Below are 15,353 nucleotides of genomic sequence, written 5' to 3'. Positions count from 1 at the left end.
ATTCTCGGGAAGTAGATAAAGGGTCTCATTAGCCAAAATCCCAAAGTATCCCTTTAAGTCCAGAAAGCAGCCATTCACCAGCTTTTCAAGCTTAGTAATGGCAAAATACGTTCGGTACTTACCAAAGAATGGAGTTTTGCTGAGCAACTGTCGTCATTAGTGCCGTCCCGGCCGCATGTACAGTACCAGTGAAAAGTTAACACACCTACTCATTCCAGTGTTTTTCTTCATTTTTACTATTTTCTACATTGTATAATAATAGTGAAGACATCAAAACTAAGAAATAACACATATGGAATCATGTAGTAACCAAATAATTGTTAAACAAATCAAAATACATTTTGTATTTGAGATTCGTCAAAGTAGCCACCCTTTGCCTTGATGACAGCTTGGCACGCTCTTGGCATTCTCTCAACCAGCTTCATGAGGTAGTCACCTGGAATGCATTTCAATTAGCAGGTGTACTGTAGAACAGTGGGTTTTAAGTGGGTTTTAATCCGTTATTTGTTTACATGAATATATTTAGTGTTTAAACAAAAAACAACAACTTTTTTTTAATAGATTATTATTTATTTATTTTTACCTTGAAAATTCTTCTGAAATTCACTGAGTAAGATGGTCGTCCCGTTCCTCCTCTGAGCCTCCCCTGCTGTAAAGGTTACCAGTCTGTCTGCATCACTGCACACTTTGCTCTGCACTCTAACGTAGGCACCTTAGTGCAGTGTTTTGACCCTAACGTAGGCACCTTAGTGCAGTGTTTTGACCCTAACGTAGGCACCTTAGTGCAGTGTTTTGACCCTAACGTGGGCACCTTAGTGCAGTGTTTTGACCCTAACGTGGGCACCTTAGTGCAGTGTTTTGACCCTAACGTAGGCACCTTAGTGCAGTGTTTTGACCCTAACGTAGGCACCTTAGTGCAGTGTTTTGACCCTAACGTAGGCACCTTAGTGCAGTGTTTTGACCCTAACGTGGGCACCTTAGTGCAGTGTTTTGACCCTAACGAGGGCACCTTAGCGCAGTGTTTTGACCCTAACGTGGGCACCTTAGCGCAGTGTTTTGACCCTAACGTAGGCACCTTAGTGCAGTGTTTTGACCCTAACGTAGGCACCTTAGTGCAGTGTTTTGACCCTAACGTAGGCACCTTAGTGCAGTGTTTTGACCCTAACGTGGGCACCTTAGTGCAGTGTTTTGACCCTAACGTGGGCACCTTAGTGCAGTGTTTTGACCCTAACGTGGGCACCTTAGTGCAGTGTTTTGACCCTAACGTGGGCACCTTAGTGCAGTGTTTTGACCCTAACGTGGGCACCTTAGTGCAGTGTTTTGACCCTAACGAGGGCACCTTAGTGCAGTGTTTTGACCCTAACGTGGGCACCTTAGTGCAGTGTTTTGACCCTAACGTGGGCACCTTAGTGCAGTGTTTTGACCCTAACGTGGGCACCTTAGTGCAGTGTTTTGACCCTAACGTGGGCACCTTAGTGCAGTGTTTTGACCCTAACGTGGGCACCTTAGTGCAGTGTTTTGACCCTAACGTGGGCACCTTAGTGCAGTGTTTTGACCCTAACGTGGGCACCTTAGTGCAGTGTTTTGACCCTAACGTGGGCACCTTAGTGCAGTGTTTTGACCCTAACGTGGGCACCTTAGTGCAGTGTTTTGACCCTAACGTGGGCACCTTAGTGCAGTGTTTTGACCCTAACGTGGGCACCTTAGTGCAGTGTTTTGACCCTAACGTGGGCACCTTAGTGCAGTGTTTTGACCCTAACGTGGGCACCTTAGTGCAGTGTTTTGACCCTAACGTAGGCACCTTAGTGCAGTGTTTTGACCCTAACGTAGGCACCTTAGTGCAGTGTTTTGACCCTAACGTGGGCACCTTAGTGCAGTGTTTTGACCCTAACGTAGGCACCTTAGTGCAGTGTTTTGACCCTAACGTGGGCACCTTAGTGCAGTGTTTTGACCCTAACGTGGGCACCTTAGTGCAGTGTTTTGACCCTAACGTGGGCACCTTAGTGCAGTGTTTTGACCCTAACGTAGGCACCTTAGTGCAGTGTTTTGACCCTAACGTGGGCACCTTAGTGCAGTGTTTTGACCCTAACGAGGGCACCTTAGTGCAGTGTTTTGACCCTAACGTGGGCACCTTAGTGCAGTGTTTTGACCCTAACGTGGGCACCTTAGTGCAGTGTTTTGACCCTAACGTGGGCACCTTAGTGCAGTGTTTTGACCCTAACGTGGGCACCTTAGTGCAGTGTTTTGACCCTAACGTGGGCACCTTAGCGCAGTGTTTTGACCCTAACGAGGGCACCTTAGCGCAGTGTTTTGACCCTAACGTGGGCACCTTAGCGCAGTGTTTTGACCCTAACGTAGGCACCTTAGTGCAGTGTTTTGACCCTAACGTAGGCACCTTAGTGCAGTGTTTTGACCCTAACGTGGGCACCTTAGTGCAGTGTTTTGACCCTAACGTGGGCACCTTAGTGCAGTGTTTTGACCCTAACGTAGGCACCTTAGTGCAGTGTTTTGACCCTAACGTGGGCACCTTAGTGCAGTGTTTTGACCCTAACGTGGGCACCTTAGTGCAGTGTTTTGACCCTAACGTGGGCACCTTAGTGCAGTGTTTTGACCCTAACGTGGGCACCTTAGTGCAGTGTTTTGACCCTAACGTGGGCACCTTAGTGCAGTGTTTTGACCCTAACGAGGGCACCTTAGTGCAGTGTTTTGACCCTAACGTGGGCACCTTAGTGCAGTGTTTTGACCCTAACGTGGGCACCTTAGTGCAGTGTTTTGACCCTAACGTGGGCACCTTAGTGCAGTGTTTTGACCCTAACGTGGGCACCTTAGTGCAGTGTTTTGACCCTAACGTGGGCACCTTAGTGCAGTGTTTTGACCCTAACGTGGGTACCTTAGTGCAGTGTTTTGACCCTAACGTGGGCACCTTAGTGCAGTGTTTTGACCCTAACGTAGGCACCTTAGTGCAGTGTTTTGACCCTAACGTAGGCACCTTAGTGCAGTGTTTTGACCCTAACGTAGGCACCTTAGTGCAGTGTTTTGACCCTAACGTGGGCACCTTAGTGCAGTGTTTTGACCCTAACGTGGGCACCTTAGTGCAGTGTTTTGACCCTAACGTAGGCACCTTAGTGCAGTGTTTTGACCCTAACGTGGGCACCTTAGTGCAGTGTTTTGACCCTAACGTGGGCACCTTAGTGCAGTGTTTTGACCCTAACGTGGGCACCTTAGTGCAGTGTTTTGACCCTAACGTGGGCACCTTAGTGCAGTGTTTTGACCCTAACGAGGGCACCTTAGTGCAGTGTTTTGACCCTAACGTGGGCACCTTAGTGCAGTGTTTTGACCCTAACGTGGGCACCTTAGTGCAGTGTTTTGACCCTAACGTGGGCACCTTAGTGCAGTGTTTTGACCCTAACGTGGGCACCTTAGTGCAGTGTTTTGACCCTAACGTGGGCACCTTAGTGCAGTGTTTTGACCCTAACGTGGGCACCTTAGTGCAGTGTTTTGACCCTAACGTGGGCACCTTAGTGCAGTGTTTTGACCCTAACGTGGGCACCTTAGTGCAGTGTTTTGACCCTAACGAGGGCACCTTAGTGCAGTGTTTTGACCCTAACGTGGGCACCTTAGTGCAGTGTTTTGACCCTAACGTGGGCACCTTAGTGCAGTGTTTTGACCCTAACGTGGGCACCTTAGTGCAGTGTTTTGACCCTAACGTGGGCACCTTAGTGCAGTGTTTTGACCCTAACGTGGGCACCTTAGTGCAGTGTTTTGACCCTAACGAGGGCACCTTAGTGCAGTGTTTTGACCCTAACGTGGGCACCTTAGTGCAGTGTTTTGACCCTAACGTGGGCACCTTAGTGCAGTGTTTTGACCCTAACGTGGGCACCTTAGTGCAGTGTTTTGACCCTAACGTGGGCACCTTAGTGCAGTGTTTTGACCCTAACGTGGGCACCTTAGTGCAGTGTTTTGACCCTAACGTACGCACCTTAGTGCAGTGTTTTGACCCTAACGTGGGCACCTTAGTGCAGTGTTTTGACCCTAACGTACGCACCTTAGTGCAGTGTTTTGACCCTAACGTGGGCACCTTAGTGCAGTGTTTTGACCCTAACGTGGGCACCTTAGTGCAGTGTTTTGACCCTAACGTGGGCACCTGAAAGTAATCAAGGTGAAGGATCGCTGCATGGCGCCAGAACTGTGCTTCTTAACCCCTGACCCCGCCCAGGCTTGGTCACGTGTCTGACGTCTCACTGTATTCTATTCATTCAGTGTCACTGTATGATGTTTTGTAAATGGAATGATTCATTCGTTCTCACCTCCCCACTATAACACAGTAGCTTAGGTGATGTGTGGTGAGCTTGCTGGCATACAAACGCTGCTGTGGCATCACTCGGGTGGGTCAGAGTGCTTCAGTACATTCCTCCTTTGCAATGAGTCCACTCTTCTTACTATGTAAAGGGACTTAGACAATGTTTCAATCACAATATCCACTCCATTTTCAAGCCATTCATCAACTCCACATCTTTCTGCTGTCTGTCTCCTGATCCAACTTCTTCTATATATTTTTGGTGTTTTGACATTTTGAGGATATTGGTATATTGACAGTGAGGAAATTGGAGGTGGGAGAAACAGTTGGAAGGGTGGACGCTGGTATTGAAACCCTCTGTACTTCCTGGTCGGCCTCTGTGATATAATATGGCTTTCTGACAGTGTTGTCGTGGTCTGTCAGTCTGAGTGGTTCTACGGCTAACTCTGTCAAGGCCTCTGGGGGTCAAGGCCTCTGGGGGGGTCAAGGCCTCTGGGGGGTCAAGGCCTCTGGGGGGTCAAGGCCTCGGGGGGGGTCAAGGCCTCGGGGGGGGTCAAGGCCTCGGGGGGGGTCAAGGCCTCGGGGGGGTCAAGGCCTCGGGGGGGTCAAGGCCTCGGGGGGGTCAAGGCCCCTGGGGGGGGTCAAGGCCCCTGGGGGGGGTCAAGGCCCCTGGGGTCAGCCAGAGCATTTAGTTAGTTCCTCTCCTCCAGGTAATAACTGTTATGTTCCTTACATCAGGCCTGTAAACCTGTACTCACTCACACCAGACCTGCTATCCTCAGGGCACACATTCTGTTGTCTTGAGTATTAGCAATCCCATGTTAGTGTGCAGTGCTCTGACCCTACTCTGAATTATGTAGCTTACATTGAGACTGAGAAGAGGATGATTTCTGAGGCATTTTGTGTCTTTTTAAATAAAGGTTTGTTTCGGTCAGAGTGGTGGTGCTAGTACTATGAGCTGTTCTGTTTTCTTTTCTTAGAGCAGACAAGTTAGCCCCCCCTGCTTGTGTATACGGAAACAGGAAACCCACATTGTGTATACGGAAACAGGAAACAGGAAACCCACCTGTCTCAGCTGCTGAATATGTGCTGGTGTTGAGTATCCAAGGAGTCTGATGATGAGAAAAAGCCTCTATGTATAATTAGCCGTTCGGCAGGCAACCCATCACCCTCTCATTAATAAAGCTGCTGGAGCCCAGCCAGGCCTAATTGTGTATGAGCTGTCAGTCAAGTCTTTGTGCTCCCTGTATTTTACCCCTGGAAACCCCGTATTTACCATGTCTTTACCATGGGCACCTTGGGGAGGAAACAATGGAACATCTGTGGGGGTGTGCAAGTGTTGAGAGAGAGGGGAGAGCACTAGCCAGCACAGAAGCCCACTGCATAACTGAGTTATCACCTCGGGGCACTTCTATCCTCCAGAGCTGAGCGGGCTGCAGCCTCAGAAAGAGGCCTCAGTGTTCAGTGTGTTCAGTGTTACCTTTCACAAACAGACATGCATCCACTCGCTCAGCCTGGCGTACCCACTCGCTCAGCCTGGCGTACCCACTCGCTCAGCCTGGCGTACCCACGCGCTCAGCCTGGCGTACCCACGCACTCAGCCTCACACTGACTACGCATGACCGACTGACACACGACACATGTCTCCCGTCATCCCTTCCACCCCTCACACAGTGCCCCTTGCCCTGGGATGCCAGGTCATGCCCCAGCGGTCACATTGGCTGCTAGCAGGCAGGGGAAGTCCCCTAATACAGCTGGACACATCTGCCTCCCAGCCCAGCCCTCTGGGACCCAGGCTCGACCAGCCCTCTGGGACCCAGGCTCGACCAGCCCTCTGGGACCCAGGCTCGACCAGCCCTCTGGGACCCAGGCCCGACCAGCCCTCTGGGACCCAGGCCCTCCCTGGCATCCCATCTCCTTCTCCACACTCATCAATCATACTGGAGCTGGACTGTCTGTCACTGCACAGGTTCTCAGATGTATGGCAGCGGGCGTGCGTGCCAGCAGGACAATAAACTTGTGGTTTATTGACTTAATACACTTTTATTGGAGATCGACGACCTCCTACACTTTGCGGCTTCACTCAACTTTCTTCGAAGGTGGTTATTAGTGTGACAATGCAGACAGTTTTTTAGAGTTTTATTTTTGTTGCTTTGGGATTGTGTTGTAAAAGCCTGTTCCAAAATGCCTGCTCAGCAGAAAGAGCAGCATGTGTTTCTGATTGCTCTTCAACAGATTGTGTTTCCTTTAATGGTACAGCGGCTCTGTTAAGACGCTGCTGTCGCCCGGCGCCGGGTGCCGGCTGGCCCTTTAGAAGCAGGGTTCAAAGATACCTCAACAGTCATTTAAACATAACAAGCTGCTCTCTCTCTCTCTGCTGCACACTGCAAACCATGGCTGCCGTGCACAAACATAACATTCCAAAGCAAGAGGGTTCCAATTTACATGGCAAACCAAGTTAGCTCAGAGCCATAGAACAGAGATCAACAAACTATTATATTATGTTGTTACCACAGGTTCCATGACAACGGTATTCTCCTTTATGTTGTTACCACAGGTTCCATGACAACGGTATTCTCTTTTATGTTGTTACCACAGGTTCCATGACAACAGTATTCTCCTTTATGTTGTTACCACAGGTTCCATGACAACAGTATTCTCCTTTATGTTGTTACCACAGGTTCCATGAAAACAGTATTCTCCTTTATGTTACCACCGGTTCCAGGGCAACCTCAATCTAAAGCCATGTAATTGTCCTGCACATTTTGGTGCCAACTCAAATATCTATATCCTGAGTTGAACTTGTTGAAACTACTTGCACATGTGACTCAAAATGGCTTCTCATCCTCCACTTTTATGTTATTAATTGTGTGTATGCACAGTGCGTTCGGGAAGTATTCGGACCCCTTGACTTTGTCCCCCAAAAAATTACTTTACAGCCTTATTCTAAAATGTATTTAGTTTTTTTTCTCATCAATCTACACACAATACCCCATAATGACAAAGCAAAATCAGGTTTTTAGACATTTTTGCACATTTTACATCTGTATGCAGACCCTTTACTCAGTACTTTGTTGAAGCACCTTTTGGCAGCGATTACAGCCTTGAGTCTTCTTGGGTATGACGCTACAAGCTTGTGACACCTGTATTTGGGGAGTTTCTCCCATTCTCTGCAGATCCTCTCAAGCTCTGTCAGGTTGGATGGGGAGCGTCACTGCACAGCTATTTTCAGGTCTCTCCAGAGATGTTCGATCGGGTTCAAGTCCGGGCTCTGGCTGCAGAGATGATTGTTCTTCTGAAAGGACTCTAGAGCTCTGTCAGAGTGACCATCGGGTTCTTGGTCACCTCCCTGACCACGGCCCTTCTCCCCCGATTGCTCAGTTTAGCCGGGCGGCCAGCTCTAGGAAGAGTCTTGGCGGTTCCAAACTTCTTCCATTGAAGAATGATGGAGGCCACTGTGTTCTTGGGGCCCTTCAATGCTGCAGACATTTTTTTGGTACCCTTCCCCAGATCTGTGCCTCGACACAATTCCTTCGACCTCATGGCTTGGTCTTTGCTGAATGAATGAACGCTGTCCCTTTCCCCCTCCCAGGTGATGCCCTTCTCTGGCAGTCTAAATGGGGATCTCCTGCTGGGCGTGGGCAGTAGCGGCAGCGTCGGATCAGACCTCTCCGTCCCCCAGAAGGCCCTTGTTCGTTCCAGCCCTTCTGTGGCGCCCGCAGACTACCTGGAGCGTCCTGAGGTTCTGGCTCGGGGTCAGGGCGCCAACGCCACGGCGCTGCCGGTGAAGAAGGAGGTGCCTCTCCACCTGTGCAGCACCACCAACCAGCAGCACAAGCAGGTGGGTGTCCAGCAGCAGATCCCCACCAAGCTGGCAGCCCTGAGCTCAAAGAATTCGAAGAGTGCCAAGGCCACCCATCGCACCGACAGCACAGGTAAGACCAGCCACAACACAACACCACCACCCTACAGTAGGATAGCAGGTCACTCCCTACTAATGATGTAATGTTGATGTAATGTCGGTCTATGATGTAATGATGATGATCTAATGTTGAATCCAAGATGGCGTCACAGTCGGACGTATGTTTTTGTCTTGTCCCGTCCCGTGTATATATCGTTTTCTTTGTGTATATTTTTAATTTTCATTTCCATCTACGGACTGAACATACTCTCCTGCAACCCGCCTCACCCAATGTGGTACGGATCTGCTACCCCCACCAGAAGCTAGCCAGCTAACTAGCTACTAACTAATAGTCAGTTAGCCATTGCTAGCAGTCATCACCGTTAACTCGGACATCAGCCAGCCTCAACCTGGTCAATTCTTGCCAGTCTGCACAGCGCGATATCAACCCAGAGCATATCGGACTGCTTTTTCTCTACCACATCTCCGGATTCCTACCGCAAGCGCTGAACCTTCACACCTGATCATCGCAGATAGCTAGCTGCTATCCGACTGGCTACTCCTTGCTAACGTCTCTGTCCCGAAGCAAGCACCAGTTAGCCTGGAGCTAGCCTCGAGCTAGGCCCATCTCCCGGCTAGCCGAAGAGGTCCATCAGCCAATTCTTGGGCTACAATACCTCTTTTGCCAATTGGCCTGGACTGCCGACACGGAGCCCCGCCGATCCATCACGACTGGTCTGCCGACGTAACCGTCCGAGGATTTTTCAACAGGCTCTTCCGTTGCGACGTCCCCGGAGGCCCATCTGCTAGCCCCGGCCCACTAGCTGTCTGAATTGCCATGTCTCCAGCTCGCCTAGCGTAGTAGTGACTACTGAATTGGCTCCCTGACTCATATATTGCTACTCACTGGACCCTATGATCACTCAGCTACACACGCCTCTCACTAATGTCAATATGCCTTGTCTATTGCTGTTTTGGTTATTGTCTTATTTCACTGTAGAGCCTCCTGCCCTGCCCAATATTCCTTAGCTAGCCCTTTTGTTCCACCCCCCACACATGCGGTGACCTCACCTGGCTTAACTGGTGTCTCTAGAGACAAAACCTCCCTCATCGTCACTCAATGCTTTATCTCCACTGTACTCACATCCTACCACACCCTTGTCTGTACATTATGCCTTGAATCTATTATTCCGCGCCCAGAAATCTGCTCCTTTAACTCTCTGTTCCGAACACACTAGACGACCAGTTCTTATAGCCTTTAGCCGTACCCTTATCCTACTCCTCCTCTGTTCGTCTGGTGATGTAGAGGTTAACCCAGGCCCTGTAGCCCCCTGCACCACTCCCATTCCCCAGGCACTCAAGTTTGTTGACTTCTGTAACCGTAAAAGCCTTGGTTTCATGCATGTTAACATTAGAAGCCTCCTTACTAAGTTTGTCCTTAGCCGAAGAACACCATCCCAACCGTGAAGCACGGGGGTGGCAGCATCATGTTGTGGGTGTGCTTTGCTGCAGGAGGGACTGGTGCACTTCACAAAATAGATGACATCATGAAGAAGGAAAATTATGTGGATATATTGAAGCAACATCTCAAGACATCAGTCAGGAAATTAAAGCTGGGTCGCAAATGGGTCTTCCAAATGGACAATGACCCCAAGCATACTTCCAAAGTTGTGTCAAAATGGCTTAAGGACAACAAAGTCAAGGTATTGGAGTGGCCATCACAAAGCCCTGACCTCAATCCCGTAGAAAATGTGTGGGCAGAACTGAAAAAGCGTGTATGAGCAAGGAGGCCTACAAACCTGACTCAGTTACACCAGCTCTGTCAGGAGGAATGGGCCAAAATTCACCCAACTTATTGTGGGAAGCTTGTGGAAGGCTACCCGAAACGTTTGACCCAAGTTAAACAATTTAAAGGCAATGCTACCAAATACTAATTGAATGTATGTAAACTTCTGACATTTTACATTCTTAAAATAAAGTGGTGATCCTAACTGATCGAAGACAGGGAATTTTTACTAGGATTAAATGTCAGGAGTTGTGAAACTGAGTTTAAATGTATTTGGCTAAGGTGTATGTAAACTTCCGACTTCAACTGTTGGTGTCTGGTTAGACTGTAAACTCTCCTTCCAGACTCATATTAAGCATCTCCAATCCAAAATTAAATCTAGAATCGGCTTCCTATTTCGCACCAAAGCCTCCTTCACTCATGCTGCCACACATACCCTCGTAAAACGGACTATCATACCAATCCTTGACTTCGGCGGTCATTTACAAAATAGCCTCCAACACTCTACTCAGCAAACTGGATGTAGTCTATCACAGTGCCATCCGTTTTGTCACCAAAGCCCCCATATACTACCCACCACTGACCTGTATGCGCTCGTTGGCTGGCCCTCACTACATATTCGTCACCAGACCCACTGGCTCCAGGTCATCCATAAGTCTTTGCTAGGTAAAGCCCCACCTTATCTCAGCTCACTGGTCACCATAGCAACACCCACCCGTAGCGCGCGCTCCAGCAGGTATATTTCACTGGCCTTCCCCAAAGCCAACACTTCCTTTGGCCGCCTTTCCTTACAGTTCTCTGCTGCCAATGACTGGAACGTATTGCAAAAATCACTGATGCTGGAGACTTATATCTCCCTCTCTAACTTTAAGCATCAGCTGTCAGAGCAGCTTACCGATCACTGTACCTGTAAATAGCCCACCCAACTACCTCATCCCCATATTGTTATTTATCCTCTTGCTCTTTTGCACCCCAGTGTCTCTACTTGCACATCAACATCTGCACATCTATCACTCCAGTGTTAATGCTAAATTGTAATTATTTAGCCTCTATGGCCTATTTATTGCCTTAACTCCCTACTCTTCTACATTTGCTCACACTGTACATAGATTTTTCTATTGTGTTATTGACTGTACGTTTGTTTATGTGTAACTCTGTGTTGTTTTTGTCGCACTGCTCTTGGCCAGGTCGCAGTTGTAAATGAGAACTTGTTCTCAACTGGCTTACCTGGTTAAATAAAAAAATAAACATAATGTTGCTCAATCTTATTTTCTTTGTTGAGCTCAGGAAATGTAAATAAAATTAAACGGTAGCGCACCCTGCACTAGTAAAGTCTGACTATGTAGGTGGAAGTCTGACTATGTAGGTGAAAGTCTGACTATGTAGGTGAAAGTCTGACTATGTAGGTGGAAGTCTGACTATGTAGGTGGAAGTCTGACTATGTAGGTGGAAGTCTGACTATGTAGGTGGAAGTCTGACTATGTAGGTGGAAGTCTGACTATGTAGGTGGAAGTCTGACTCTCTGCTGAAGCCTCTTAACCAGAAGCACCACTGTATACTAGATACTTCAGGATCAGGTGGGAGTTTCTGCTACGTAAGCATACAGTGCAAAGAGAAGCCTGCCTGCCTGGTGCAGGGGTGCCTCCGGTCTAACTGTGATTTCTACACCCTGGCTTGTGAAAACACATCCTCTGCTCTATCAGGACTCTGGCCTTACTGATCTTAATGGTGCTCCATCATGATCACATTAGCTGCTGTGAACTGGCCAATAACACAGTAATGGGACGGAATGTAATGGGACTGTCCTCTGTTCTCTCTCTTCTTCCCCGTCTGTTCTCTCTCTCCCCCTCTCTGTTCTCTCCTCCTCTCTCTGTTCTCTCCCCCTTCTCTGTCTCTCTTCTCTCCCCTCTCTTTGTTTTCTACCCCCTCTCTCTTTGTTCTCTCTCCTCTCTCTGTGTTCTCTCTCTCTCTCCCCTCCCACTCTCTCTGCGTTCTCTCCTTCCTTTCTCTCTCTCTGTGTTCTCCCCCCTTCTCTCTGTGTTCTACCCCCCCTTCTCTCTGTGTTCTACCCCCCCTCTCTCTGTGTGTTATCTACCCCCTCCTCTCTCTGTGTGTTATCTACCCCCTCCTCTCTCTGTGTGTTATCTACCCTCTCTCTCGCTCTCCCCTCCCCCTCTCTCTCTCGCTCTCCCCCCTCTCTCTCTGCATTCTCTCCCCCCTTTCTCTCTCTCTGTGCCCCCCCCTCTCTCTCTGTGTTCTTCTCTCTCTCTCTCTCTCTCTCTCTCTCTCTCTCTCTCTCTCTCTCTCTCTCTCTCTCTCTCTCTCTCTCTCTCTCTCTCTCTCTCTCTCTCTCTCTCTCTCTCTCTCTCTCTCTCTCTCTCTCTCTCTCTCTCTGTATTCTTCTCTCTCTCGCTCTTGCACTCTCTCTCTGTATTCTTCTCTCTCTCGCTCTTGCACTCTCTCTCCCAGCCTCTCTGGATATGAAGCAAATGCTGCCTATGAAGTTGTCAGCCAGAGAGGACGGCACTCTGAAAGCCAAGCGCTCCATCAGCCCTAACCAGCAGCTTCCTCACACCCTAGTCCACTCCCAGTCCATGCACTTGACAGGTAACACACACACTCTCTCTCTCTCTCTCTCACTCTCTCACTCACTCACTCACTCTCTCTCTCTCTCTCTCTCTCTCTCTCTCTCTCTCTCTCTCTCTCTCTCACTCTCACTCTCACTCTCTCACTCACTCACTCACTCACTCACTCACTCACTCACTCACTCACTCACTCACTCACTCACTCACTCACTCACTCACTCACTCACTCACACCACTACCCATATCTAAAACCAAATGGCTGAGTGCTGTCTCTCTGGCTCTTTTCCCCACAGTTTCATTGAGCCCTCCAGACAGGGGGCCAGAGAACCAGCCCGCCGGCCTACAGAAGCCCCCCAGCCAGGCCTCCAACCCCCTGCACATCCACACCCAGCCCCAGGCTCCTAACCCCCTCCACACCCAGAGCCCTAACCCCCCTCCTGCACAGGCCCCTGTCCACGGCCACAGCCTGCCCCCTCCAGGCAGGATCTCCGAGGATGTAATCTTCTTCTGAGCCCCCCCCCCCCCCACGGTAGTCAGGGACCAAAGGGGGGCCTATGATGTCAGATCTCTAGAAACTGTTCACCAGAGCTCTGGAACAGAACACTTTTCCTTTTTAAAAGATGTAATTTAAAAAAATTAAAAATAACTCTGTTCATTCTTTCTTAGAAGAATCTATATTATCATGTCTCCCTAAAACTAATTCCAATAATTGTATTGAATCATTTTTTTTAATTGAACCTCCGATTATTGAATATGAAGAAAGACAGCTATGATTAATATGAAGGTTTATATTAAACATGAAGGGGTCACGTGACGATCTGGACAAATCCAGAGAGAGAGAGAGAGAGAGGCGCGAGAGAGAGAGAGGCGCGAGAGAGAGAGAGGCGCGAGAGAGAGAGAGGCGCGAGAGAGAGAGAGGCGCGAGAGAGAGAGAGGCGCGAGAGAGAGAGAGGCGCGAGAGAGAGAGAGGCGCGAGAGAGAGAGAGGCGCGAGAGAGAGAGAGAGGCGCGAGAGAGAGAGAGAGGCGCGAGAGAGAGAGAGAGGCGCGAGAGAGAGAGAGAGAGGCGCGAGAGAGAGAGAGAGAGGCGCGAGAGAGAGAGAGGCGCGAGAGAGAGAGAGAGGCGCGAGAGAGAGAGAGAGGCGCGAGAGAGAGAGAGAGGCGCGAGAGAGAGAGAGAGGCGCGAGAGAGAGAGAGAGGCGCGAGAGAGAGAGAGGCGCGAGAGAGAGAGGAGAGAGTCTCCTGACAGAATGTACACCTTTTAGAAGCAGTGGAGCCACAGGAAGTGTCAAACTGATGGCCTGTGTGTTGATGTTTTATTTTGCACAGTTCAAATACTCCTTTTACAGGCTGACATTACTGTGATACTTTGGGTGAATTAAGTTGTAACTATGAAGGGTTCATTTTATTTGTGTTTATTTTTTTTTCCTGAATCATGTGTTTCTCATTTAGAAAAGACTGAACACCGGAGTGCAGTTGTTGTAATTGATATTGTCTCCTTTTGTTGATGTCCTGGTTCGGTCCAGTGGTGGGACAGACGGGCTTATTGTTTCATTTAATCACACTGTAAACAGAATGTTTGACTAGATTTTAGAGAATTGACTTTAAATACCGCTAGCCATAGATGAGTTATCTTATTTAGAACGTCATCGTCATAATTCATACTACAATCATACCTGATTTTGATTCAACAGCTTTTTAAAACGCTTCCATTGTAATTTTATATAACGTGTGTAAATACAACCAATCTTGCTGTGTAGCGAAGATGATTTGAACGTGAAGGCATTCTGTGTGACCAACAATGATTTAGGGATGCTGTGGTACTGGTTTAGAAGTCTCCCTAGCACTGCCTGGTTCCCAGTGCTAGACCCCTCTCATGGCATCCCCTTCCTAATTTCTGTCTAGGCACATGGACCATTTCATACATAATGACAACATGGAAGGGGGTCACAGAATGGTTAGATAAGCAGTAGTGCGGACACTGAAGGATTTCAAAGCTTGATGTAGTGTAAAGCTTTAAACCATTTTAAATAACGTTTAAACAAGCCAGTATCTTACAAATGTAAGACGTATCGTTCAGTTTTTATTGATTGAAGTTTGGTGTGATTTTTGCATTAGCAGCAGGTCCTGAATCACAACATGGTTTCCACACATTTCCTTCAGCCTGGCCATTAGTCTGAAGAATACAGTGGGCCTCAAGCAGGAGTGTCTAGTTTTCCCCTATTTCTTTACTAAACTAGTTAGTTACCTCTGTGTCTGTATAGCTGGGCCTGTGTGTGTGTGTGTGTGTGTGTGTGTGTGTGTGTGTGTGTGTGTGTGTGTGTAGTGAAATACATGTCTAATAGGGAAGGCAAAGCATTCCCTGGCAGATTGAGTGGTACATGATCAGTTTGATCACTTGTTAGTCTGAGCTTTCAGAACAAGTCTTGTTTAAGTGCATTCTGTTTTGGACCCTGTGTTTCTGATATACAGGTAACTGCCGAAACAAAGGACACCTTGAGTAAATGAGGGATACTAAGTACACTATATATACAAAAGTATGTCAAAATAGTGTATTTTTGTCAATTTTAGCCACACCCATTGCTGACGGGTGTATAAAATAAATGCACACAGCCATGCAGTTTCCATAGACAAACATTGTCAGTCGAATCCCCTTACTGAAAAGCTCTGACTTTCAACGTGACACCCGCCATAGGATGCCACCTTTCCAACAAGTCAGTTCGTCAAGTTTATGAGCTGCCCCGGTCAACTGTAAGTGCTGTTATTGTGAAGCGGGAACGTCTCGG

General features: G+C 48.4%; 1 protein-coding gene across 2 annotated transcripts in view; it reads left to right on the top strand.

Moving 5' to 3' along the window:
* The window catches only part of arhgef18b (rho/rac guanine nucleotide exchange factor (GEF) 18b), a 77,497-nt gene extending 64,048 nt beyond the window's left edge, over positions 1 to 13,449 (top strand). For both annotated transcript variants that reach the window (XM_039002958.1, XM_039002957.1), the window contains 3 exons: positions 7,890 to 8,232; positions 12,454 to 12,591; positions 12,863 to 13,449. In XM_039002958.1, coding sequence (XP_038858886.1) covers positions 7,890 to 8,232; positions 12,454 to 12,591; positions 12,863 to 13,080 — 699 coding nt within the window. In that variant the 3' untranslated portion in view covers positions 13,081 to 13,449. The remainder of the gene's footprint in view (positions 1 to 7,889; positions 8,233 to 12,453; positions 12,592 to 12,862) is intronic.
* Positions 13,450 to 15,353: the final 1,904 nt, after the last annotated feature.

The sequence above is a fragment of the Salvelinus namaycush genome, chromosome 10, assembly GCF_016432855.1.
Source record: "Salvelinus namaycush isolate Seneca chromosome 10, SaNama_1.0, whole genome shotgun sequence".
In the NCBI taxonomy this organism is placed as follows: domain Eukaryota; kingdom Metazoa; phylum Chordata; class Actinopteri; order Salmoniformes; family Salmonidae; genus Salvelinus; species Salvelinus namaycush.
The sequence above is the reverse complement of the archived record's forward strand: the minus strand, read 5'-3'. Positions and strand labels throughout refer to the sequence as shown.